This window comes from Magnolia sinica, chromosome 1 (assembly GCF_029962835.1).
Source record: "Magnolia sinica isolate HGM2019 chromosome 1, MsV1, whole genome shotgun sequence".
NCBI lineage: Eukaryota > Viridiplantae > Streptophyta > Magnoliopsida > Magnoliales > Magnoliaceae > Magnolia > Magnolia sinica.
In genome coordinates, this window is record NC_080573.1 from 102950931 (window position 1) to 102978621 (window position 27691).

Genomic DNA, 27691 nt, shown 5'->3' on the forward strand with positions numbered 1-27691 from the left:
AAGTTGATAGAATTTTCCTTGGGTTTTAGGAGTGGATTTCGTTGTAATAAGATTCTCTCCTGAGAAACTTGGAGGGGACAGAATTTCATCAAGGAGGAAACTCTTGATGTGGTAAGATAATCAGGAACTCTGGTCTGTACATGTGGGGAGAGGTCTGTACAAGTGGTAAGATAATCAGGAACTCATGACCAGATTGTATCAGCTCCTAATTTGAAATAAATGGGAGGAGCACTTTTTGTGGGCAACTCAAATCTACTTGCCAAAAGCAATATAGGTTCATTCACCAATTTGTTTCAAAATACTGGGAATATTTTGGGGCCAAGGTCTCCAGCTCATTAGATGAGCTGCTAGAGACAGTGTAGTGTATGGGGGTGATCCAAGGTTCAATCCACGGTACTGTTACCCTTAAATTTAAAAAAAAAAAAAAAAAAAAAAAAAAAAAAAAGAAAGTGGGGCCAAGACCCTTTTGATGTGAAAGCATGTTGCTAGAACATCTGAGCTTCAAAATTGATGAAAGAATGACAAGGAAGTTTTCTTGTTGAAGGATGGGAGGGTTTTAAGCTCATTAGAGAATTTAAAACCCTCCCATCCTTCAACAAGAAAACTTCCCTGTCATTCTCATTGTCTAGTGGACTGTGTGGGAAGAAAGAAATGGAAGATGCTTCAACGGATCGCCAACTCGCCAGAATCCATAGCAACTAGAGCAAGGCAGTTAGTAGTCGAGTGGGCAGCTAATGTAGATAATCTAAAGGGATGTAATTTGCTCTTTATAGGAGTGTAGCTGCCCCACTACCTCGGCTGTGCAGATCACTCTCTGTACTTATTTGAAGATCTTAATATATTTTGTGACCTTTCAAAAAAAAAGTTCTTTAGAGGATGTCTTTTGGAGTTCGTTCTAGGTTGAGGCGTGTTCAAGTGATAGCACTACGGAGAGTGGTTTGAATCGGTCAGTTTCAACGATGAACGGAATGAAGAAGACGGAGAGTGGTTTGAACCGGCCAGTTTCCAACGATGAACAGAATGAAGAAGACGGAGAGTGGGTGGAAATCCATCACAACAGGCATGGTAGGGATAAGCTTCATCAAGGTCGATCAAAGTATTTCAATTATCCGACACTATTCGTCAAAGGATACCCTCACGGTTGGTATCCTATCAACCTTGAGAGGATCTTCGGCCGAGCGGGAGCCGTTATGGAGATCATTATGCCTAGAGAGAAAGATAGTGGGGAGTATAGGGGTTTCACTCTCGTCCGCATGGGGAGCGAGGCTGAACTAGTGAGAGCTGTCAGTATGATCCATGGGCTGAGTTTTGGAGGTAAGAAGATTTTAGTCCAACGAGCTCGGTATGGCCCTGAGTCGTTATCAAGTAAGCATCATCCGCCCAAACAACTATCTTCTAAAGCCTTCGTCCCAGCTGCTCATTATGTGCCGGTTTTTCGTCCTATTTCTGAGGCCCCTAAGAAGTCTGTTGCTCACTCTTTTAAGGAGGCACTGCTTTTAGGTAATTCTTCTCTTCCTTCCTCGCGTTCGCCCGATCTCCCGATCAGTGAACTGAAGGAGACGACCGACATTCACTGGTCACCTTCTCGGAATAGTGAAGCGGAAATAGCTCCCGATTTCACTGTTTCTGTCGATCAGGGTATTTTCGATAAAAATTGGGCTGACCTAGTTAAAACCAGTGTTCTAATTACTAGGGAAAGTGCAACAATTGCATCAGTCAGGGATTGGATCTCCCTTAAAGTTGGGATTAATCTGGGCCTGTTCGATTTTAAACCTCTGGGATATTGCTCCCTTTGGGTCAGGGCGGGAGGGCACCATCTCCCGGACGCCTCGGATGTTATTGTTTCTCCTATCAGTCCGGTGGTAAAAGTCTTGCCATGGGAAGAATTTTCCATCTTTGGAAAAGAGAATGTTTGGGTTCTCATCTGGGATATTCCGATGGAATGTTGGTTTGATGAGTTTATCATAGCGGCTGCCTCATCTCTGGGTGTTCTTTTGGAAGTGGACACAAAGACGAAAATGGGAATAGAAGTTGGAGTTATTAGAGCCAGAATCAGGCGGAAGAAAGGATCCCCTTTGCCTGACGCAATGAAATTGAAGGTGGATAATCGTATTATCAGCCTGCCTGTTCAACAGGAAACACCGGAGGGAGCTTCACTTCGATGGGGTGAAATATGGGGCCGGAGAGACATTGCATCATTGCCAAATGTGGAGACTGCGAACGCAGATGAAGGTACACTTTTCTCATTCTCCCGCGGAGCACTGGAAGTTAAACAGACGAGAAACATCAATGCGAATTGTCAATGTCCCAGCCTTAGCCGTCAGACGGAGACACGTGCCACCTTATTCGAAGCCTCACCGTCAAAATCATCTGACGAATTAATTCGCTTCTCTGCTAACGGATCGACTTCTATCGATCATGCGACACATGTATCGGGCCATAAATCGAAACAGCCAATGGTCAAATCACCTTTGCTGCCAAGGTACCTGGAGACGCCACGTGTGTCGAGAGCGTCAGAAGACATTTATGTAGACCACGCCTCTAAACCTCATCTCCACGCTTCTGCTGAAAAGAGTTCAAAACCCATCTATACCGCACACGTGGCCTTACGATCATGTCACCCTCGATCTTCATCGCTTTCCAATTTCGGGTCCTACAAAGCGGGTCCGGCCTCTCCCCCGAATGGTTGTTGGGGCCCGAGTTTATCAAAGCACACCAGTCCCTTGCAGAGGTTTGTTGCTTCTCAGAGTTGGGGTGACAGTTCTTCGATGGGGGCGGATTCGGACAGCCACGCTTCTGAGATCCTGCCTTCTAACCCCGAGTCCCCCGAGCCGCCTCCGGTTCGGATTTTAGATTGGACCGAATCGGGCCCTCTAACTCTATTCCAGGAGAACTCATCCAGTGATGTGTTAGAGGCGGATCCTCTGCAGGTGATTTGTCTCCCCCAGCAGCAAATAGATGGGTCTTATCCTCCCTCTCGACAGGACCATCACTCTGATTCTTCTTCGGAAGGGAGAAGTAGGGAAGTATTATTTGAAGAAATTCAGAACAAGAAGTGGGTTCGCGATGCAATCGGGCATGTTGGGCGAGCTCTTGGTTTATCCTTTGGAAACAAACCTAAAGACTATACCGGTTTATTTCACTTCATTGAAAATCGAGGCAGACCACTTTCACCTTCCAAACCTCCTTCAAAGGCCGTGCGGAGGCCTTCAAACAGAGAATTGCTTCGTCTCCAATCTAGCCCTGCTTCAGCACCTTCGTCGGCATGTCACCGTGGTCGAAAGGGAGTACGGGGAAGCCCTGTATCTCAATGATTATTTTCTCCTGGAATGTTAGGGGGTTGGGCTCCTTTCAAGAGAGGGGGCTCATTAGGGAGTCCATTAGTCGTAAGAATCCAGATATTGTCTGCCTTCAGGAAACCAAAGTTCCCCACTTCTCAGATAGCCTATTGAGATCGATTTGGAGACCTTCTGCTGTTGCTCGGGTTACGCGGGACGCTATCGGATCATCGGGAGGTATTTTGGTAGCTTGGAAATCCTCCTTTTGGGATTTGCAATCTTCGTCCATTGGAAATTTCTCTGTGTCCGTCATCCTCAAAGCTAAGTCTTCTAATTTCTGTTGTAATATTACTGCTGTTTATGGTCCTATCGATGAGTCCCTTAGGTCAGCCTTTTGGGACAAACTGACTTCCTCAGGGCAATCCTTTACAGGTCCTACCTGCTACGTGGGAGACTTCAATGTCATCCGTTTTTAGGAAGAACACTCGAGGCAGAGGAGAATTTCGCCTGCTATGCAACAATTCTCTGATTGGATCCAATTGCGGGAGCTCATCGATCTTCCTCTGTCTGGAGCTAATTTTACTTGGTCCAACTGTCGCAGGTCTCCTATTCAGTCGCGCATGGATAGGTTTTTGATTTCGCCAGATTGGTTACAGGCTTTCCCTTCGGTTTATCAGGTCGCCCTCCTTAGAGCAACTTCTGATCATTGCCCGATTATGCTATCTATGGAAGAAATTAATTGGGGCCCCAAGCCATTTAAATTCAATCCAGCGTGGATTCAGATTGAAGGCTTTTGGGAAAAAGTGGTGGAGTGGTGGAACTCTTTCCACATCGATGGGTTTGCTGGCCATAGATTGTCATGCAAACTCAAACTGCTCAGAGAGAAAATCAGAGACTGGAAGGTTAATGAGTTTAGTAAAAGGGAGAAGGAGACTGACACCCTTCTTGCAGAACTTCAACAAATCGATACTTCAAATGAAGGTGAGGAGATTTCGACTGAAAGGTTAGCTAGACGCATTCAAATTATACAGTCCTTATCGACCCGAGCTTTGGAAGACAAAATAAATTGGAAGGTCAGATCTAGAGTGAAGTGGCTCAGAGAGGGAGATAGAAATAACAAATACTTCCATACTATTGCCAACCTCAGCACACGTCGCAAAGCCATTCACAACATTACGGTCGAAGACAGGGTAATTGAAGACAGATGAGATTGTGGAATGTGTTATTCATCATTTTCGATCCATTCTCTCTTCAAATGGTTGGTCAAGATCGCGGCTCGATGGGATAGACTTTTCTGCTTTGCATTCATCGGATTCCGCTATGTTGGAGGCTCCCTTCAATATTGCCGAAGCTAAAGCAGCTGTTTTCGCTCTATCAGGGGACAAAGCACCAGGGCCAGATGGTTTTACTATGGCATTTTTTCAATTGTTTTGGGATCTGCTTCAATCGGACATTATGGAATTTCTTCAAGAGTTTTACACGAGGGGGAAGTTATCCAAGAGTCTTGGAGCATCTTTTATCTCTCTCATCCCAAAAGCTGTAGGTACGTCATCTTTGTCGGATTTCAGGCCCATAAGCCTTGTTAGCAGTCCCTATAAAATTCTTGCCAGAATCCTGTCTTCAAGATTAAGTCCTATCATGGGGAGCCTCATCGCTAAAAATCAAAATGCATTCGTTAAAGGGAGAAATATTATTGATGGGGCGCTGATAGCCAATGAATGTCTGCATTCCTCCCATAGGACCGGAAGAAAAACAATTTTTTATAAGCTCGACATCGAAAAGGCCTATGATCACGTCGATTGGGAGTTCTTGCAATACCTAATGAAGCGTATGAGATTTGGGGACAGATGGAGGGGATGGATCAAATCTTGCTTGGATTCAGCGCATTTCTCAATTCTCTTAAATGGCACTCCTCATGGTTTCTTTCCGGGCTCAAGAGGCCTTCGTCAGGGGGATCCTCTGTCCGCCCTCCTCTTCCTTCTGATAGGAGAGGCTTTTTCTCAAATGATTTTTAGAGGTCAGACTGCGGGATTGTATAGAGGTGCTTTCGTTGCATACTCTGCCCAACGGATAACCCACATTCAATTTGCTGATGACACTCTTATTATGATCGAGGCCGATGATTCTTCTGTTTCCAACCTTCTTACAACTCTTCGTTGTTTTGAGGCAGTTTCTGGCCTAAAGATTAATTTGGCTAAATCTAAGTTGTATGGTATTAATTTGTCGGATCAGGCCCTGGTTGAGCACACGATTAATCTGGGATGTTCGTCGGCCTCCTTCCCCACTACATTTGTCGGTCTACCCCTCTCTGTTGGTTCCCCATCCTTGGAGATGTGGGACAAATTTGTGGCCAAAATTCAAAAGAAGCTTGCTTCGTGGCAATGCAGTTATCTGTCGTTAGGTGGCTGACTCACGTTAATTAAAGCGGCGCTATCCAATCTCCCTATCTACTATATGTCCCTCTTCAGATGTCCAGCTTATGTTCTAAATCGAATCGATGCGCTCAGGAGGGATTTTCTATGGTGCGGCAAGGAAAATCACAACAAATTCCATTTAATGGACTGGAAGGAGGTCTGTTCGCAGTATAAGAATGGGGGTGCTAACATAAAGAATCTCAAGATTATGAACGAGGCTCTTCTTGGCAAGTGGATTTGGCGTCTGGGAAATGAATCGGAAGCTTTGTGGAATATCATTGTTAAAGGAAAATACAGATCCTCTGTAGGCGGTTGGTGGACCAAATCTACTTCCTCCTATAGAGCTTCATTCATTTGGAAAGGTATCCTGCGTCACAAAGATAAGGTTCTTTCTCACACAGGATTCAGTTTGGGGAACGGAGTGAGAATCCGGTTTTGGGAAGATCAGTGGATAGGCGACAACACCTTGAAAAGCAGATTTCCGGGGATTTACAGTATTGCGGCCAACAAAGAAAGTTACATTGCCAGTAACTTTTCCTTCTTACCGACCTGTGGGGGATGGGAAATTAATTATGTTAGGAATCTAAGGGATTGGGAGGTTGACGAATATGCGGACCTTCTTCAATGTCTGTCCTCTATTTCTCTGGATATCTCCTCCCCTGATAAGTTGATTTGGAATCACCATAGGTCTAGCAATTTTTCTGTTAAATCGTTATATGACGCCCTGCTCCGCTCTCCTGCCTCCACTTCTCTGATCAGTTCTTTAGTCTGGAAATATGCAACCCCTCCCAAGTTCATCTGCTTCGGTTGGCTCGCTGTTAGGAATCAGATCCTCACGATCGATAACCTCAGGAAGCGGGGGATGCAGATCATCAATATATGCCGCTATTGCATGCGTAGTGAAGTGACAGTCGATCATCTGCTCGTTCATTGCCCCTTCATTACTCTTATATTCTGGGACTTCTGGCCTAGATTCAACTTCACGGGTTGTTGTCCGAGCTCTGCTGTGTCTCTGCTTGGTGTGTGGCATGGCCACAAAATTGGCAAAGTGAAATCCAGAATTTGGAGATTGGCGATTATTGCAATCTGGTGGGCTGTTTGGAAGGAAAGGAATGATAGAGTCTTTAATGACTCGCAGACGACGCCTAAATCTGTGGGATCCCATGCTAAGAAGCTGATAGTTGACTGGGTGACCAATGTTATGGGCTTAAAAGATTTCAATTTTCTTTTCTTGGGCTTCTAGTGTTGCTTTCTGGCTGCTTCCTTAGCAGGCCTTTTGTGTGCTTTTCCTTTTTTAATAAAATTTCTTCGTTGCTTTCAAAAAAAAAAAAAAAAAGTTCTTTAGAGAACTTCAGTTGTGAAGGTTTTAAGTAAAGGTTAGGATAAGGTTATGGCAGAGTGGAAGAGAAGAAATAAGAGAGTCCTACAAGAGATTGATGAGATGGATATAGATGCCGGCTTAACAAGAGAAGAAAGATTAGACATAATAGCTTTAGATAGATATAGATGCCAACTTTCCTTGGGTTTTCCGCCTGGCCCCAAATCCTTCCGTAGTGGTGGCCAGCTACTTCTCCCTCATTGGAGAGGCGGTTGTTTGGGAACTCCCCTGTAGAAGGTATTTTTGCGATGATGAAGTGGCTGAATTTATGGCGCTCTTGGATCATATTCATCTTTGCTCCCTAATTGCCTCTGATCTAGATATGATGGTTTGGAGGGTTGACAAGTCGGGCTCCTTCTCTGTTCGTTCTCTTTATTCCTTCATTTGTGAGGATGGTCAGCACGGAGAGGTGGGGCATACCAAGTTTGTATGGCATTATGATGTTCCTCCCAAGATAGCCCGCCTTTGGGCGGTTGGTCGGTAGGAAGAAGTTTTAACTATTGACAATCTTTAGAAAAGGGCAATGGTGATCCCGAATATTGGTCTCTTGTGCATGAATGATGAGGAGTCGGCCAATCATCTTTTTGTGCATTGTTACTTTGTGGGGTCCATTTGGGGCTGATTTGCTGGGTCACTTCAAAGTCTCTTGGTCCTTCCCGAAGTCGGTGGGCGACCTTTTGATTGCTTGGCATGGCGTGGGCATTGGTAAAGTTAAAAGGTCCCTGTGGAGAATGGCCTTGCTTGCAGTTTGGTGGGCTGTTTGGGAAGAAAGAAATGCAAGTTGTTTTAGGAATGATAGAAAGTCGGTAGAGGAAACCTCCCAAAGTGCAAGACTACTCGTAGTCGAATGGGCCTCTTGTGTGCAGAAGCTTCAGGATGTAATTTTGATTTTCATGGGATGTAATCAGGTCACCTTCTTGGTGTCCCTGCTTTGCTGTTTTTTCTGTGTTTTGTTGCTGTTTTGTTTCTTTTTTTCTTTCAATAAAGTTTTGTTATCTTTCAATAATAATAGTAATAATAAAGCAATGGCATGGCATATAATAAGGGGTAGTGGTGATACATTGTGTTGTTTTTGGTACCACCTCTACTCTCTGTCTGCATCATTTAAGCAGGTTTACGTATCGTCTTAACTCTTGAATAGAGTGGCTTTATGAAATTACGCTAGGGTGCTTAAGATGATATACTTAGATTTTGGTTAGGTTTCTTTCCTATATCACATGCTATTAGTTTTCAAGTTATGCTTTCAGTAATACACGTGCCACTTTTAATCTTGAATAAAAAGAAATAAATGAGCCTCCACCAATGATATCATTTTTGTTTCTGTTTTTCAATTGATATGCATCGTTTTCCTTTAATTTATGTGTCTTGCATTGTGTTGATTATTTGATCTGTTTGACAGGGATGCCGATATGTGAAGCATTTGCTCAGGTGGAGCAGCAACCTGGCATCTATGATGTTGTCCATGTGAAGTACCTTGACGAGGTTTGAATTAACAACTATGTGGAAATGGTTCAGTTGATTTCATGTAAATATACTGAGATTTCTTGTAGCAGGTTAGATGTTGTTTGCATGTAATAAAATCCATGGAACTTCTTAGGAATTACAAAATATATCCTTATTTGGTTCCTTCTCAAGTTTACATTGTATAAGCTAGTTGTTTTGGTATCAGCCAATCTATTACCACTTCGTTTATCTTTGTTTCTAATTTCTTCAATCCTGAAGGGTTAAAACAGGTGTTGATGATCTCATGCGTGATATGCTCTTAATATGAATCATATTACATTTTATTCTGTTTTTCCTGCTTGATTTGGTTAGGATTTACTGTCTTGATTTGGCTTATCCTTATTACGATTGTATCCTTTGGTATTCACGAGAGCATTTAAGATGTCATTATTACGTGAATCACTCATTACCATTTTTTTTTTCTACAGGAGCCTCTCAAGTTGGACATTGTAATTAGCTTTCCTGATCATGGTTTTCATCTTCGTTTTGATCCATGGTCTCAGGTATGCTCTTCTCATTATAGATCTACAGGGCAACAGTTGTACTTTGTTACTCAGTTTATCTGTTTCCTTGGTGCATATTTGTTTTAGTTGAGGCCTGATTGTTTTGGACAGCACAATGAACTATTGTACTGTGGCTGTCTGTGTTTGTTGTGCTTAATAATTTCTGAACCAATGCTTGTAAAGCAATACTGGGAAAATTCTAAAATTCTATTTTAATTCCCTAGGTTTTTCATTCCCTAGCAAATAACTGGGGCAAGTTTTTAGGAAAAGCCAGGGAATGGAATTCCAGGGGAATGTAGAAAGCAACCAAGAAGGGTGAACCAAACTTGATTTTTATAAAAACCAAGGAATTACTTCGCCGAGAAATATAAAAACCAGCATTCAAACAACACTCCCTTAGGGCCTGTTTGGGAGCATGGATTTGGAACCCCTTGGATTTGAAATCCTCCTATTGTGTTTGGCTCCCTGGATTGGGAATCAACTTCAATCCAAAAGTAGCTATGCATGGTATATTTACATGGGCTTGAATTTAATTACTAAATCAACTTTAATATATCTAATTAGTGAACGTATGTAATTTTTAACACAATTGTTGCAATAAGCCCACTGAAATATATGCTTTGCCCGAAAATGATGAAATTCTAAGTCTCGGATGGGCCACAAGCACAAAATCATGTCTGAGTGACTAACCAACAATTTTTAACCGTTGATTTACATTGACAATGTTTGGACGGTTCTGATCATCTTATTAAAGTAATTATAGTGATGCAATTGATAATCTAATTGTTTCGGGACATCATTAGTGGGCCATGTGCCTAATAGAATAATAGTCCGGAGACATACATGTTACACATGCAACTGTTGGAAGGATTTTAGATGTAATCCAAGCTCTCACCGTGGATTTCAAACCCCCTCTTTGAGGGGATTTGAAACCCCCACTTTATGGTGCCAAACAACCAGGGGATTTGAAATCCCCTCAAATCCCCCCATATCCATGGTGCCAAACGACCCCTTAATATTTATATGTGGACTTCCTAGGGAAAAAAATGATGACTGTTTGGATTTGTCAACACTCAACAGCTTGACACAGTGATGGGGGTCTCTCTAGTGGGAACTTATGATATGCTTGAAAGTAAGATCTCGTCTTTAAGAAACACAATTGGATGCTTTAGGAAGAGCCAGAATTTGGATTGAGTGATCAATGCCCATGATCTTGAATGGTTCATTACAATAAATGGTTTTCTAATATCCTCAAATTTAATTGTTGGCCTGTGTATATTTTTTGTGCATGATTGTTAATGTGCTCATATCGTGTGCTTACCCTCTTATGCAATTGAATCTTAAATTCTTATTTAACCTAATGCATTACTAACTCTGGAGATTTGATTGTTGGGATGCTATTGTTAGGATTTTGTTTTTATGCGTATCATTAACTTTGGATTCTTCTACAGAGATTGCGCCTTATTGAAGTTTATGATGTCAAACGGCTTCAAATGCGCTACGCAACTTCTCTAATTGGGTGGGTCACTAATTGACCTTCAGCTTTCTTTTTCTATTAGTGATTCCCAGCAATAAGTTATCCCTTGTTATTTCAGAGGTCCTTCCACTCTAGCTACCTTTGTTGCTGTCTATGCACTTTTTGGCCCCACCTTCCCAGGAATTTATGACAAGGATAGAGGGGTTTACAATCTGTTCTACCCGGTATGTTGGGTGATTGTATGATTCTGCTGATATCTTTTTTGGTGTTTGTATTTCATTGACTGGGCTTGCTCGATATTTATGTTGTTAGGGGTTATCTTTTGCTTTTCCAATTCCCACCCAGTATGCGGACTGCTGCCATGATGGAGAAGGTATTTATCTTGGTTGCTTATATTTTGATTGTCAGCATGCGTTCTACTTCCTGGTTAAATTTGTTGTTGGGATTTCTAATTAGTCTTTTCTTGTTTCGGCAGCGGAGTTGCCTCTTGAATTCCCTGATGGAACAACTCCAGTTACATGCCGCGTATCTGTTTATGACAGTTCTCCGGACATTAAAGTTGGTGTGGGGTCCCTTATGAATAAGGCTATAGCTCCACCACTGCCTGCTGGCAGTCTCTACATGGAAGAGGTTCATGCTAAGGTTCATTTCTTCCTTTTCCATCTATCCTTTCATTTTGATCAATTGGTCTATTCCGCGGGCATTGGGGAGAACAGCTTTTCATTTTTGGAGTGACTACCTACATTCCTCTTTTCTCCATGGCATCAATTCTAATTTATGCTATGCTTGTTTGTATGTATGGTATTCTATTGTTAGCATTGAGCTATCACATAGAGGGAGTGAGGGGTCCAACCGGTTGGACCGGAAGTTATGGTCCACCCAGTGGGTAACTTTCAAACTGTCGAGTGAATGCGACATCCAACCCTTCCAGTAGGTTGGGTCCCTCATGAGGATCACCTATTGCAAAAATCATCCACACCCACTCATCAGTTAGGCCACATCTAGAAAACAATGTCTAGCCATTGATAAATAGCAAAATAGAAGGATCACCCTCTCAATAGGTGGATGTGGCTGATTTGGCACAAGAAAATTCTCATGATGAGGCCAACCTATTGGATGGGTTGGATGTTGCAGGCACATGTATTTTACATATACTAGTTGAACCCCTTAGTTATGATCCAACTAGTGCATTATTGCCCACCTGCCCTGTATGTATGGCATCCAACCTGTCCAAAAGGTTGGCTCCACCATAAAGATCATTGGGCACATAATCAGGCTGATCTACTCATCAGATGGGTTACATGGCATAATTGTCTACTATGTGGCACACATGATGAGTGGATCAACCTGATTCTTCCATTAGGTGTTCTTCATTTTGGAAGTGAACCTTTGCACTGTTTGGATATCGTACACGCTTGACCTGTGGGCACTTAAGTGTCATTTGGTCTGTAAATATCATCCAAGTAGCTGCATGTGAAATTAGCATGAAGCTGTCTACCCTTAACCTTAAGTGGTGGGTTTCTTTGCTTGCATGTAATAAATGATTGCTGTGCACTTATCTTTCAAAAAAAAAAAAAAGATTGATGTGCATTTGTATAAAACTAGAGCCTGCATTATTATACGACAGAGGTAGTTTTAGATTTGATTGTGTTTCATCTTCCATGTGTTCATCCAGCTTGGAGAAGAGCTATGTTTCACTGTTGGAGGTCAGCATATTCCATTTGGTGCATCGCCGCAGGTCAGATTTTTGTTTTGAGTTGGAAGCATTCACATGCATATACTCTATAGACACTATTTATGGTTGCTTGAATTATTGTCTTCTCCTTCTTCATCATCACATCATGATTCTACACTTTTTCCTTTGTTTTCTTCTTTAAGGGCTTGGTTGTGGCAAGGTTATTCTCTTTAATTTACTTGAGTGGGAGGGAGGGAGTTTAAGGATTCCTTAAAAGAAAAGTTTTTTTAAGGGCTTTGATGCAGCAATTTTATTTGGTGTATTTTTCTTTTTCATTGTTCTTTTTTCCTTTTTTCCCTTTTTTTTTTTTTTTTTTTGGTGATGGATATCTTTTCACTCATTCAATTGTCTCCTCAAAATATTTAACCATTTAATAAATAAAAGAATACATTTTTTCATAACATAAGATTTTATCCTCCCAAAAGTAAAATAAAATCTGTAGATGTAGTATAGATGTTATTTTCAATGGTAATTTTACTTCCTAAATTAGATGCCACTGGAATTTCTTGTTTGACCATGTGTATATTGCTAGGAAATTGTTAGCGTTGTTATTTTAAACTATCATAGTGTAATTTGCATTGTTGTTTTTTCTTTTTCTTTTTCCTAACCTTTCTATGCTTTTTAAGCTATTTTTTCATGAGAAGAAGTTGAATTTCAGATAGTGTAGTTGTGTTATCTAGCTCACATTGTTTTTTGAAAGATAATGCACTTTATTAAAGGCTAAATACCCAAAAGAAAACAACAAAAATGAAGGGGGGGAAAAAAAAACAGCAAAAGAAAAAACCCCCCTCATGGAGCCCACTCCCTGATTAACAACTAGAGCTGGACATCGAGCCGATCCAAGTTGAGCCGTGCCAAGCTTGTATCGGTTCGGCCAGCGGCTTACCTCGGCTTGAATTCGGCTCAGTCCTCGAGCCGTACTGGTCAGCTCGGCTCGATTCGGTCAACAGCTCGGGCCAAGCTCGAGCCGAGTTCAATTGGCTAGGGCGAAAACCAAAAGGGGGCAATTTTATTTATTTATTTAATTTTTTTTTTAAAGAAGGTATTATCTATATATAAAATTAACTAAGTTATATAAATTGAGCCGAGTCGAGTCCAGTTGGGGCCGAGCTTTGACCTGAGTCAAGTCGAGCTCGGGCCTGCTTGAGCTCGGCTCGAAATTTTTTCGAGCTCAATTAAATAGCTCAGCTCGGCCCGAGCTGAGTCAAGCGAGTTAACTGAGCTAGCTCGGTTCATGTCCATTTCTAATAACAACATTTTCGATTAACATCCCCCTTAACTAAAGTATTCCTATTATAGAAGCACTGATCATTCATTTTCCCAAAATCGACTAAAGAATAGCAAGGAGAGCAACCCTCCATCGGGCTCGACCCTGATTCCCACAACCACTAGCATGCCAAGGGAAGAAGAGATCTTTACTAGAGCATGTCATCGCCCAACACACACCAAAAGAGGATAAGATAGCAGGCCAAGCCGACGAAGAGAATGAGCAATGAAGAAGTAAATGATCTACATATTCCGCGTCGTAAGGATATAGAAGGCAGACATTAGGCAGCACTAATGCCCTCTTGCGTGGCTTATTGATAGTCAGGATTTTGCTCCTGATAGCAAGCCAAGCAAAGGAAGGTTACCACCTTTGGAGGAGCACTATAAAACCAAATATGGCTAGTGTGAAAGCAAGAGGTAGAGTTCTCAAGTTGAAGAATGGCCAAGTAGAAAGACTTCGCTGAGAATGACCCCTATTTGTCCTTAAACCACACCATCAAGTCTTTGGCTCTCGAAGAGGGCTGGAATTCCTGCAAGCGAGAAAGAAGTTGAAGTCATCCAATGACACAGAGGGGTCCAGGCACCACCCAAAGCAGAAATCGAGAAACATTCATCCACTGTGACTTCAACAGTGGAGCAAAGGCTATCCAAAGGGGGAAAGATATCTTTAGGGGGCAAATATCCTCTCAAATCTTACTCTCAAACCATCTCCAACAGTGAAGCCGGCCTTGGAGAAAACTTTGATAGCAACCCGAGTGATGATTTTCCAAAGGATGCTCAATAAAGGGAGGAATTTTTAGTCCACCGGCCTAAAGGACCAAGACCATATTTAGCAGCATTTATGGACCTCCACCTGCTATTCTCCTCAATCTCGAATCTCCAAACCCACTTCCCCAAGAGGGTAGAATTCACGATATCCGTTTGACAAATTCCAACGCCCTCCTCATCATAGGGTTTGCACAACTCCTTCCAACTTAGGAGGTGAAACTTACCTCTAGATTCTCTCCCATGGCGTAGAAAATCACAACGAAGCTTATCAATCCTATCAAAGACTGATCTCGGGCATTTAAACATCGACAAAAAATAGACTGGGAGATTGGAGAGGGTTTCCTTATTAAGAGTGATACGACCAACCAAGGATAGAAGCTTGCTTTCCCAAGGTGATAATTTCCTCTCTGATCTCTCAACAACTGGATCCCAGAGATGCTTAGCAGGCTTACCAACTCATGTAGGCATGAGAAGATAAGAGGAGGGAAGGGATCTAACTCAACAACCAAAAGAATTGGCAAGCCAAGACACCTTAGCCTCAGACAGGTGGATAGCCAGCAACTCGCTTTTTGCCAGGTTCACCCTAAGCCCCAAAACAACTTCAAAGCACCTGATCATCTTTCTGAGATTGTCCACCATGACAACGTTTGCCTTGTAGAAGATTAGGGTGTCATTGGTAAATTGGAGATGACCAACTTGTTTGGAAACATTCTTAAGCATGAAAGCACTGAAAAGGACCGACTGATTGATCCCTAACCAACATCCTGCTAAAAGCTTCAAAGACCACTATGAACAGGATGGGAGATAATGGATCCCCCTAACAAAGACCCTAGATGAGCAGAAAAAACCAAACAAAGAATCATTAACAAGGACTGAGAACCTGGCCGAAGAAACACATGGTCTTATCCAAAGCCTCCAATACGAGCCAACATATAATCAAGAAAGGCCCAATTAATGTGATCATAAGCCTTTTCGAGGTCCAACTTACAGACAATCTGCTGCAAGCCAACCCTATGATAAGAATCCAATCGTGAGCAATAAGCTCACTATTCAGGATATGTCTCCCAGCAATGAAGGCACTCTGAAATAGGGAGATCACCTTAGGGAGGACAACCCTAAATTTGAGGTTGAGAATCTTTGAAATGATTTTATTGGCACTACTAATTAGACTAATTAGATGATAATCTTTCAAACACTCAGCACGTTGAACCTTTGGAAGAGCAATGGAGGAGCAACCCCATTCATACAGTAAACAACTAGACTCGAAGAATTCCGAAACAAAACTCATCAAATCTGGCTTGATCAAGTCCCAAAAGATTTGGAAGAAAGCCAAGGGGAAACCATCCAGCCCCACGGCTTTGTTCCACTTGAGTCTCATAACAACAACCTTAACTTCCTCCTAACAAACAAGAGCCTTGAAAGAAGCCACCTCCTTCGAGGAGAAATGATCGAAGGCCAAGTTGTTAAGGGTCGGACCGTCCCAAGGCTTTGCCGATAGTAAGGCCGAATAAAAATTAACAATTGCATCACAAATAGAATTCTTCTCAAATAGCCTTACCCTGTCCATAACAAGGGAAGAAATGCAATTGGCACGAGTTCTAGCATTGTCAATACCATGGAAGAATTTAGTATTCTTATCGCATTCCTTAAGCTAGGTGGATTTAGAATGCTAACGCCATTTGATCTCTTCCTCCTTAATACGATCACAATAGTTAACAAAGAGCTTATCTTTAGAGGCCTTCTCCTGACTAGGAAAATCTCCACAACCTTTGACTTGGCTTTTAGAAGCTTCAATTTATGAGATACCTTGAACCCCGCTCGACCTTTGACCACAAAAGAGGACCACCATCTCAAGATTGGGTCCTTAAATCCTTCCACTTCGAGCCAGGCAAATTCAAAATGAAAGGGTTTAAGACCCCAATCTACCTCTTCCTCCAAAAGAATAGGATAGATCTAAATTAGGCTTAGGAAAAGGCCCCTTTGGTGAGCTAGAGGGAAAGAATCCACCAACTTAGGAGACGAGGAATATGTCCAGCTTAGACATGGTTGGGTTCGCCTAGCCATTAGACCAGGTGAATTGAACACCTCCCAAGGGAAGATCGACTAACTCATGCTTAATAACTAAGTCGAAGAAGCCCTTTGTAATGCTAGAGATCTGATTCCCATGCAACTTCTCATGGGCAACATGAACAACATTAAAATCCCCTGCCACACGTCATGGAAGATGCCATCTAGAGAAAGCATTAGAAAGCTCATCCCACATTAGAGGACGAAGGGAAGGTTGATTGGGGCCATAGACAGCCGTAAGCACCCATTTGAAGCTTGAGGAGACCCCTCGAACGGCCACAGAAATAGAGAAGCAACCCTTCGAGTTGCCTTCCTTGGCCCAAATTTGCGGATCCCATACATCCAAAATGCTACCTGTAGAACCGATTGCATCCAAGGCCTCCCATTCAACACCTCAGAACCCCAAAGTGATACAACTAGAGAATGATCTATCTTCTGAAGCTAGTTTCTTGGAGGATAATAATCTTAGCCTTGGACGTAGCGCAAATACCTTTTATCTTGTTACATTTATGGGGACACCACACCCAAGCCGGTGCACATTCCAACTAAGGATCTTCACTAGGGTTGAAAGTCGGGCGGGTTGGGTTGGGTTGGTTTGGTGCTCCACCCTAGCCCAACCCAAGGTTCCTATACCTCAACCCTAACCCAATCCAACCCAACCTCTGGTTAGGAATTCTCAACCCAAGCGGGCTCGGTCGGGTTGGTCGGGTGGATACATGCTAATATTTTCGTTATTATATTAGCATATTATATTTCAATACATGTCTTATTTTTTGTACCTATGATTTTATTAATCATATATGTAGTTATTTATCGTAAAGAACTTCATTTTTTCTAAATAAACAAGCTAAAATATAAGACAATTACTCCTTTAAAAGTCGTGTTGCATAGCACGCAATCTATATGTGAGACAGAAATCCGGTGTATCTTGTTAGCTTGAGTCATCGGAAATGACGTGGACCAATGAGACCCGATGGTACTGAAATTTCCGGTGCCTTCAACACAGACGATCCGCATTCAATTATAATTTATAACTTATATATCGATCGGGTTTGGGCAACCCAAGACCTCAACCCAAGCCCGACCCAAATTTTATCGGGTTAGTATTTGTATAGCCCAAGCCCAAAACTGAACCCGATACATCCTGCCCGAGCCCAACCCAATGTCGGGTCGGTCACGAGTCGGTCAGGTTGAACCCACCCGACTTTCAGCCTAACCTTCACTAGGGAACTAGCCTCACCCCTCTCCCCCTTTTCTTGCCTCTAGGGATAGCATCCAACAAACCGCAAGCAGCTTCCCCGAGGTTAACCAGCTCCTTGCCCCCTTTGTGACGCGAATTGGAGACTTTCGGGGCATCTGGGACAAGCTCCTTCGAAAACTTCTCTCTTCAATGAGCTGATAGAGCAACATAGTCCTCCCTATTCCCAAACACCATACCGAGCAACCTTCCCACATGGCTAATCACCTCCCTAATCCATCTTTTACCCCTAACAACCTCAACTAGAATCACCATGACTTCAGGCAGAATGGTCGATTGAGGATGGTTGGATAGAAGGCGATCATGGTCCAGACACACCGCCGCCTGCAAGGGTGGACGTCCAACGCATCCTCAAGAGGGTTAGGGGCCAAAGCAGGAGGGGAGGCATTGGGAGGGACAAAGATTAGAGCAAGAGTACCAAAAGGATCTAGGACCTTGAGGGCCAGGAGAGGGGCGGTGATAGAATGAGAATTCTTGAGAGGGATGAGAGGAGGGAAATGAGGAGTATGGAAGATCTCAGTGGAATGTGAGGATAGAGGGTAGAGGCACCTGAGTAAGCATTAAGGGTCCACACGATTTAAAACCCGATCCTGTCCCACACTAGAGCCACCCTCCACACAGGTGTCAAAATCTGAAAAGAGCCCCTTATCAAAATCATCAGGGACTGAGACCAAGGATTTCGAACATGTGTTACAATCAGAGGCATCAGATCTGAGAAAAGCAGAGAAGCTGGACACATCATCATGCTATGCTTTTTTCATGTTTAATTATTGTATTCTTATTTTTCTTTTGGCCGTCTACTATACTGTTGATGTGCCTATCACTATGCCTGTGCCTTATTAGCCTTGATTTACTTGTTTGTTTCTAGGATATTTGGACTGAGTTAGGGCGTCCTTGTGGTATCCATCAGAAACAGGTAAGATGCATGTCTCACTTTGGAGAACTGTAAAACCGAATCTAGCAGCCACTTCAAATTGTAGAGTTTTGTGCTTAAGAACATTATCATTTGTTTTTCATTTCTTGCATAAACTCAATTTTGAAGAATTAGTTGCTTAATCATATCCAGTTGATTTCTCAGCATGTAAACTTTATGTGGTTTCCAAAACTTGGGATGCATCATACATGCAGTAAAAGTTTAGGGGAAATTCAGCAATGTAAAAATGATTTAGCGATAGTTAAGACAGAACTTTAGAAGCAGTGAAATGCAACATTTTTGCCTTTATTTCATGGAAGTTGTCTTTTGATTCTCCATATACCCATGTCATTCTGAAAGTTCAAATGTTCCTTTCTCTAATAATTGACCACTGTTAATGTTTCAATTTATTTTTTTTAAAATGAAATGGATCAGTTTTTTTATTTTCTTTTCGATACATACATACATGAAAACATGCATGCATATACACAATACACACATAGGTTGCAAACACAACTAGTTGAACAGTAGTGTTATCTTCCAACTGGTGCATAAGTGCCTATTGAGTGGTATATATGACATCCAACTTGTCCAGAAAGTTAGCCATGCCATGAAGATTACACACTGTGAACCACTCATCCAGTGGTCAACATGTGTGCTTTGGACCAGATTGGCAGTTGTGTATTACTTTCTATGGTGTGGTCCACTTGATTAATGGACCAGTCTGATTTTTTAATCAGGTTTTTTCATGGTGGGGCCTACATTTTAAGTGGTTGGATGTTGTACACACTCGACAAGTAGGTAGCTATGAGCTAGTTGCATGATAGCACTAGGGGTGCAAGGGTATTGGACTGTTCATTGGACCCTACCTGGCAATAAATGGGTACGGGTTCCAAATTTGGACCCATTTGTGTGCAGCTGGGTCCCTGATTACTAAGTGGGCTGGGTCCGGGACTTCTTAAGATCAACCCAACTTGATTCATCCCAGCCCAATTTTTAAACGGGTCCAATTTGGACTGTTCGAAATTTCTAATATGGACCTGACCCAATCATCTTCTTTTTTATAAAAGCGATCTGGATCGGCTACAGCCTCCTGCATTCTTATCATGCAGCCCCATCTTTGCTACCAAAGTGTCATTTGTGTACTACATATGTGCCATGTGAACTGTGTCCAACATGATTGTCAGTCAATGTCTTGAGAGAGGCTGATCTATTCATTTGATGGAACATATGCCTCCTGGAGCTTATTTGATTTGAACCTATATACGACATATTTGGGCCATTATTTGTGTGGAACCCCACTGTACTGTTTATACTGACCCGAAATCTGACCTGGAGTCGAACCATGAGCTAAATGAGCTAGCTCTGGATCCTCTCAAATGCAAACCAAACCCATCAAATAAATGAGTCATCGTATTTTGACTATGTGCTGGACAAGTTGGAAAAATTGAGAAGAAACTTCTTATGGGATGGCGCAAGCGACAAAAGGAAGTTCCATCTTCTTAGTTGGGACAAGGTTTGCAAACCAGGCTTCTTTTTTGCTTTTCTCAAGAAATGGATTTAGTGTTTTGGGGTGGAGGAAAGAAGGCTTTGGAGACCGGTGATAGCTAGCATGGCACACAAGAGGGTGGATGGTTTGTGAAGATTTCTTTGCTTTATAGAGCATTGGTTGTTTGGAAAGCGGTGGCTAATACCGAACATTTGATTAGGTGTGTGATCTCTTTCAGGCTTGGTAGCGAAACCCATAAACGTTTTTAGATAGACCCTTAGTGCGGTGACAATGCGCTTCAAGGTTTCTTCCCAAGGATTGCCCACCTCTCTCCTAATAGATTCATTACCGTGGCAGATTGCTTTTCCATTGTTGAAGGATTGGTTTTTTGATCCCTGCCCTACCGTAGGAATTTGTTGGAGGGCGAGATTGATGAGATTGTTGAGCTTTTGGACCTCCTAAAGAATGCTAGGCCTGCTGTTCTTGAAGAAGACTCGATGTATTGGTCGAGACACCGTTCTAGGAAGTTCTCGGTTAAGTCCTTTGAGTTGATTTTGGAGCCTCCTTAGTCTGGACCGCCCCACCCGTTCCAATTTTGGCTCTACAGAGCTCCCCCTCAGGTGGCAGTATTTGTTTGTCTTCTTGGATGGAGGAGAATTCTTATGGCAGATAATCTGCAGAGCAGATCCTTAGTCCTCCCCAACATTTACCTGATGTGCATGGCAAATGGGGAGTCAATCCATCATCTATTCATCCATTGCTCCTTTGCCCGCAGAGTTTGGAACCACTTAGTCTCATGCAAGTTGATTGGGCAAATGACAAAGTCTGTTAGTGAGTTGCTTTGGGCATGGCATGGTGGAGCTGGAAAATCTGGGAAGGCTATTTGGAGATTGCTCATGATGGGTGTCTTTTGGGCTTTTTGGGAGCCAGTAATAGGCGATGTTTTAGAAATGAGTGCATAGGTGTAGAGGAGGTCATTTGTAAAGTTAAAAAAAGTTGTGTCATGTTAGGCATCTTTTCTGATTTTCTTTTTAAAAAAAAAAAAAATTTAAGGCGGGGGGGGGGGGGGGGGTGTGTGTATTCTTTGTCCGCTTTTGTGGCTTTTCAATTAACTTGTTGTTGCCTTCCAAAAAAAAAGTATCATTTTAATCGGGAAAAGGTCCCTCTTGGTTAATGTTCATGCAGCTGGGCGGCAGGGAGGGAACCCATACAGTTTGTGAAAAATGTCAACTGATCCGTAGGCAGGGTGTTATGATCATAGAGTCCTAAGATATGGAACCCCAGAAACAGGCTGACCCAACTTAAATGAGATTTGAGTGAGGGAGAGAGGGAGAGTTATTACTATGATTTAATCTCCAATAATTAGACTGAGATGATAGATCCATATATCAGAGTGTCTGTTAATAATGGAGTTACTGCTGACTCAATTCAGTAGAAGTTTGTCTCTAACTACTCTGTAATTTTGATTTTGGACAGAACTTGGAGTATATTTGATTTATATAAAGCGTAATATAAAATGACGTTGACTGGTGAATTTACATTCTTTTTTACATTAAAGCAGCAGAGAAATAACCCCATTTGTGTTACATGTTTGAAGTGAAGGGTGTTTCTTTTGGTTGTAGGTAGACCAAATGATGATACACTCTGCTTCAGACCCTAGACCACGAACAACTCTCTGTGGTGATTATTTCTACAATTACTTTACTCGTGGTCTGGACATATTATTCGATGGCCAGGTAATCTAGTTTATTCTTGCAGTATCTTTTTTCTTTGTTTTATGCATTTCTATTGCAGTTTTCTTGTGTTAAAAAATTATTGAATACTCATCTTGTTTGATCTGCAGACTCATAAAATCAAGAAGTTTGTTTTGCACACAAACTTTCCAGGACATGCAGACTTTAATTCGTACATAAAGTGCAACTTTGTCATCTATGGTTCTGATGGTATTGCTTTTCTCAATGCATTGAATTTTTTAATTAGGTTCTCCTTGAAGAGATGAGAGTTCATTCATGACATTCTTCTCTGAATGCAGCTGCAGGGCCAATCCAGGAAGGAAATGCTCCCAGGAATTGCATTACACCAAGCACAAAGTGGGAACAAGTAAAGGTGGCAACAGTATTTTAATTTGAATGTATTGTGTCTTTGTGGTGGGCAGTTTCTTGTATTTCTAATATGGATGTGAAATTTGACAAGAAAGCGTAGGTCCACAAGTTATGTTGTTAAAAACTTGAATTGTCATATTCATCATAGTCAGCTTAAGAAAAAAAAAAAAGCCATCGTCACCACAGCCTTGTCCCAGCTATTTGGGGTCGGCTTTTTAAAGACCTGAATGATGATCATTATCTCTCTCTCCCAATAACTAGTGGTTGGCTTTTAAATGCTAGATTGGCAAAAATTCTTCAATTGGATGCCCATCAAACATCAACCTTCCTCTTTTACCATGGCTCTTTCAACTGTCCACTAGGGAAGCCCTGTAAAACCATGAGCAGCATGTCATGCTTTCAGTGAAACTTTAAGAGACATTGAAACAAAGTCCTTTGAGGATCTTATGAGCGTTGCAGGTGAAGTTTATGTATTTATTTAGGAATACTCAAAAGTGTTTATAGGAGGATTTGGAACTAAAAATTTCAAGGTGCTTCACATCACAATCATTACTTGGAGGTCTCTCAAGACCAACATGCAAGGGATCTATCTGATCTAGGGATTTGGCCTCTCGCTTCGACTGTTTAGATGGAATTTAACCACGGGCTTCGAGAGACGTTTATCTTGTCAGTCTTTCAGCTAGGGAGGGATTCGCCATCTGTCATTATGCATCGGGTGATCTGTGCTCCTATCTTTAGCTGGTTTCTGTTTTTCTTAATAAAGCTTCATGGTTTATTAAAAATAAAAATCCGGATCGCTTCCATCTCCCACATCATATTTGTCTCCCACACATTGGTGGAAATGGTGACAACCGATTGGCCAATAACAACATAAAAAAGTAAATCATGATTTTGTTAGCCTAGCCATACCTATAGCAATTCTCAAGTTAAAATTGTTGATTTTCTTTAACAGGGGCATCCGAATGTGCTTGGATCTTTTTAAGTGCAATTTCGTCAATTTAGTTTTTCTTTTTCTTTTTTTTTCTTTTTTTTTTTTTGTACCTTGCAAAGTATTTGCTGTATAATTTACTGCCAATTCCAAATTCCCATGTAAGTTCCTATTGATGGGTAAATTGGAATTTCTAGGGGTTCTATTGAGTTGTAGCCCGTGTGTGTTTTCCTGTGTGGCTGTTTGTTTCTGCTCTTTTATTTCTCATTAATGAAGTCTTCCCATTTCCCATAATAGAAAGGGATTTTATTTATTTTTTTCTCATTTTTTTGACTGGAGGGTTTTGGATGGAAGTTTGAATTCTAGCTACCAGATGCAATAGCAGGTGAAATGGATATGGTAGAGGGAGGAGTGGCATTAAAGTAGTAACTTGGTTAGATGCAATAGGAAATGAGAGTGGATGTGGTAGATGAAGTAAAAACTAAGTTAAATACTGTTCCAAGGTGCCTGGGAAATGCAAGAAGGTTGTTTTTTCCTCAAATAATGCAACTCTTTTGAAATTAGAAGTTCCTCTTGGATCAATGGTAGCAGCGTTTGGTAGAACCTATGTCCCTCATTGCATCCTGCAACACTACTGAACCATTTGTTCCTTTTTGTGACACAAGAATGTGCTCAAGAGCATAAGTAAGAATAGAATCTTCCAAACTTAGATGCTTCAGATGTCACCGTGTATGTGACCTGATATATGGCTTGAATTTAATAAATTGGTCCGAGTAAAACACAAGATTGGGCAAGTGGAAGAAGTGTTTCTGGTACACAGCACCATGGGTTTAAACTTGTTTTCCTCATCTTTAAGTGGATAATACACAGTTCACGTGACTGCTGCGGCATTTGATCAATCCAATGGGTATCCATCTCAGGCTTGAAATTACCTCTTGAATTCCAGCTTAGTTTTATTTATTTATTTTTATTTTTTAAGTTGCCAGCGCTCTGTGGAATTTAAAACAATCCACCATGATTCTTTGAAATTAATCTAGGCTTGGTCATTACAAAGTTTCAAATCTGTAATAACATCGACACTTCAAATTGACATGAAAGCTCCCTCCGGACGAGGGCAGGTTACCGACTCTGATTCACCTCTGGGATACTCATATCAAGTATGTGTGGGCGACTTATGGAAGCTCACCTTTTTGTTTTTGTAATTTAATCTCATTGTTGGTTTTATTTTCTTTCTAAAATGCCTTTATTTTAGCCATATTTTAAAAAACTTGAAAAAGACTTGATTCAGCTGAGTCGGCTCGACTCAATTAGATTTCATCAACACTTAAGAGAACCCAATTTGTTCACGAATTGGTCTAGACTCGTAAGTAACTCGACTCAATGAAACTCAATGCACCAAGACCGTACAAACATGTATGCTATTATATTTTTCCAAAGCACTTATAAAAATGTCCGAGTTAATTAAATTGACAAACCTTTGAATTAAGTCAGGATTTGAGTTTTTAAACCTTGATTCCAATTGATTTAGTTGGTCCTTGGATCTGTTGTTTAAGTCACATAGTTCTATGGTTGACTTTTATGGCATTTGTTTCTTAAATATATGCCATTGCCATTTTTATGATTTGTTGCTGAGTGGCTCGTAAAAGTATATTCTACAAATCATCAGTTTTACTTACTACAAAAATACATTTTAAGAATTTATCAATAACTAGTTTTATTGCTGATTATATAAAAAGGCTACTTTTGAGAGGGTACTAGTCAAGGACAATGAGAGCAATGAAAAGTGGCGAAACTATTTTCAGAACTTGTTAAATGACAATCACTCTGAGAGCATGGAGATGGAATCATAAACACAAATAACATTAGATTCCATAGACACTTTAGGATCAGGATATCCGAAGTAAAAAAAGCTTTGAGAAAGATGAAAACAGGTAAGGCCCTTGGACCAGATGGTATACCAATGAGGGTTTGGAAGTTTATGGGAGATATTGGGTTATTTTGGTTGACAAAGTTGTTCAGTAAGATTGTAAGGTCAAAGAAAATGCTAGATGAATGGAGAAAAAGTTCCATGGTACCTGTTATTGCTCAAATCTAGTTGAACCTGCAACTCCACTTGTAGGCCTTTGGATACCTGCACTTAATGGAAAAATGATGGACAATGGGGGCACCGGTTGTGGCCGAGAACCCTTCGATGCCTAAGTTAGGTTAAAGGACTTCTAGGGTAGATATGGCTAAAGTTGGGATTCTTCTGTGTACATTTTTTTTCGGGCGGGATGATGTATTTATAGGTTTTCTAGGCAGTTTGCGTATTTGAGTGGATCTACTAGATACACTGAAGGAGCCCATATTGGAGTGAGAATCTGCTGTTGAGAACATTTCTAATTCTCCCTCGATTGGCGTGATTTTCGACTAGGATCTTGTTGGATCGATCATGTTTTTATACGTCATGAGATTTCCTCAGGATATTTTTGTTCTGATATCAATGTTGGTATCCAAGGTCGAGGTCGGTATTTGAGGTCGACCTCGATTAGACAGCTTGGTCGAGATGATCAAGTTGGTTGATGAACCTTATTACCGAGCTCGGTTGACCAGTACAGCTTAGCTAATGGGTTCTTTACCTAGTTCGGCTTCTCTGGTGTTTAGACACTGGTGGCTCGGTGAGATGCTCTGTTGGTCTTTACCACATGTCTCATATGGCTGACCAGTTCGATTTTCCTCGTAACAGTTGCCCCCTTACTTCCGAGTTCCATGTCCATGAGCTCGGGAAGGATTTGAACTGACTTATGAGCGCGTGATTTTGAAATTCTAACTGTGTGGTTAGCTCGGTTCATCTGTCTTCCTCAATTTTGCCGTAGGCAGGAATCGATAAGGACGACGCATGTTGAGAGAATCAAGGAAGATATTAAGGCAGTTTTGTCGTATAAGGAGTTGTGCACAGAGTGGCGAGCGTCGTTTCGTCTTCCAGGCAACTCACAAGCGGACACTTGTCCCTGCTTCATTAATGCTACTCCTGGGCAAACTTCGTGTCGCCACGTGGTGGAAATCGTGCGTCGAAGCATCTATTCATGCTCTCGTGAACGATACTAGCATTAAAGGCATTTCCCCTTGGATACTTACAAATAATGGTTTCCCCCTTATTGTTCAGTCACCAATTTAGCGAAGTTCGAGCTGTGCCGACTTGTTTCCTTCTTCCTCTGTCCCGATTCTTCTCTGTTCACTTCTGCAGTTTGTTCCGAGAGGTAGCCTGGTTCCCAAAGTTTTTGTGGGAATACACCGGCTTCTCACTGGCTGATCTTTTGCTACATATGATTCGGGGGGAGGGCCGAGATTGCTTGGTCGCTGCCCCCAACACTATGTTTTGGTCATCGAGGAGAGGATGTTGTTTCTCCAATATTCTCATGATATGGTCGATGTTGCCGATCAAAGCTTCTACTTGATTTTCCACGGAGACAAACCGACTTCCCCTATTCCGAGATCTCTGTGTGATCACCAAGGAAGGAGGGTAAGCTGGAGACCCGACCATGAAGCTTGATGGTTTCCAGGCTGTTCTTCTGGTATCGGCTCGGTGGCAGCGACCAATGCTCTTCTTCTTCCTTTAGCCATCTAGATGGGAGAAGTAGAAGGGCGCTCAGGATCGCCGATGTTGGGGGAAACTTTTAACGGCTTTGCTGTTGTTCCCACAGATAGTGTCAAACCGTTATCACTCAAATCTAGTTGAACCCGCAACTCCATCTGTAGGCCATTGAGTCGGGGATCCCAACTTCGATGCAGGGGCCTCCCACTTTCATATAGCGAAGAACCACCTATCCTTCTGGCTCTTATTAGAAGAGGGTTATCGGTAATAATGGCCCGACTCTTGCCCGACAAGGAGGAAAAATAATACCAGCCATGAGAGTATGGGCTGTTCTTGGTCTGGTACAAGTATAAGAGCTCGTCCACAGAGAGCTCAGAGTGGCCGATCTAGTGCCACAAGATATAGCACCTGAAGACAACTTGCCACACATTAGGGTTAAGTTGTCCTGGGGCAAGCCTCAGGCGATGTAGTACCTCTATCACCACTGGATGGAAAGGCAGCCGCAAGCTGCAAGAAAAGAAAATGGGATAAAGGGTCACCTCCTCAGCACAAGGGCTACCCGGTAGTTCCCAGACAAACTGTAAAAGTGAACAGAGAAGAACCGGGACAAAGGAAGAAGAAAAGAAGTCGACACAGCCCGGACTTCGCTAAACTGGTGAGCAAACAATGAGGGAGAAACCCCTATTTATAAGCATCCAATGGGGAATGTCTTTAATGCTAGCATCGTTCACGAGCACATGAAGAGACGCCTCGATGCACGATCTTCATCATGTGGCGACACGGGGTTCATTCAGGAGTAGCATTAATGAAGCAAGGACAGCCGGACAGGTGTCCGCTTGTGAGTCGCTTGGAAGACGAAACAACGCTCACCACTCTGTACATGACTCCTCGTACGACGAAAATGTCATAATATCTTCCCTGATCCCCGCGACATGCGCCGTCCTTTTCAATTTCCGCATTCATCACTAGGCGCCAAAATCGAGGAAGATGAGCAAACCGAGCCAACTAGCTCATAGACATGTAACTCGGAAGTATGGG

General features: G+C 42.0%; 1 protein-coding gene across 4 annotated transcripts in view; it reads left to right on the top strand.

Annotated features, from left to right (window-relative positions):
• The window catches only part of LOC131252795 (PHAF1 protein At3g51130), a 46226-nt gene that overhangs the window by 5667 nt on the left and 12868 nt on the right, over positions 1-27691 (top strand). For 3 of the 4 annotated variants that reach the window (XR_009174692.1, XR_009174691.1, XM_058253500.1), the window contains exons 2-12: positions 8470-8552; positions 9002-9076; positions 10528-10595; positions 10672-10777; positions 10866-10926; positions 11029-11195; positions 12229-12291; positions 18516-18563; positions 21672-21785; positions 21893-21992; positions 22082-22155. Coding sequence is in view for 2 of the 4 variants with exons in the window: in XM_058253500.1 (XP_058109483.1) it covers positions 8470-8552; positions 9002-9076; positions 10528-10595; positions 10672-10777; positions 10866-10926; positions 11029-11195; positions 12229-12291; positions 18516-18563; positions 21672-21785; positions 21893-21992; positions 22082-22155 (959 nt within the window). In the remaining 2 variants the exon portion in view is untranslated. The remainder of the gene's footprint in view (positions 1-8469; positions 8553-9001; positions 9077-10527; positions 10596-10671; positions 10778-10865; positions 10927-11028; positions 11196-12228; positions 12292-18515; positions 18564-21671; positions 21786-21892; positions 21993-22081; positions 22156-27691) is intronic. The other variant, XM_058253519.1, reaches the window with a different exon arrangement.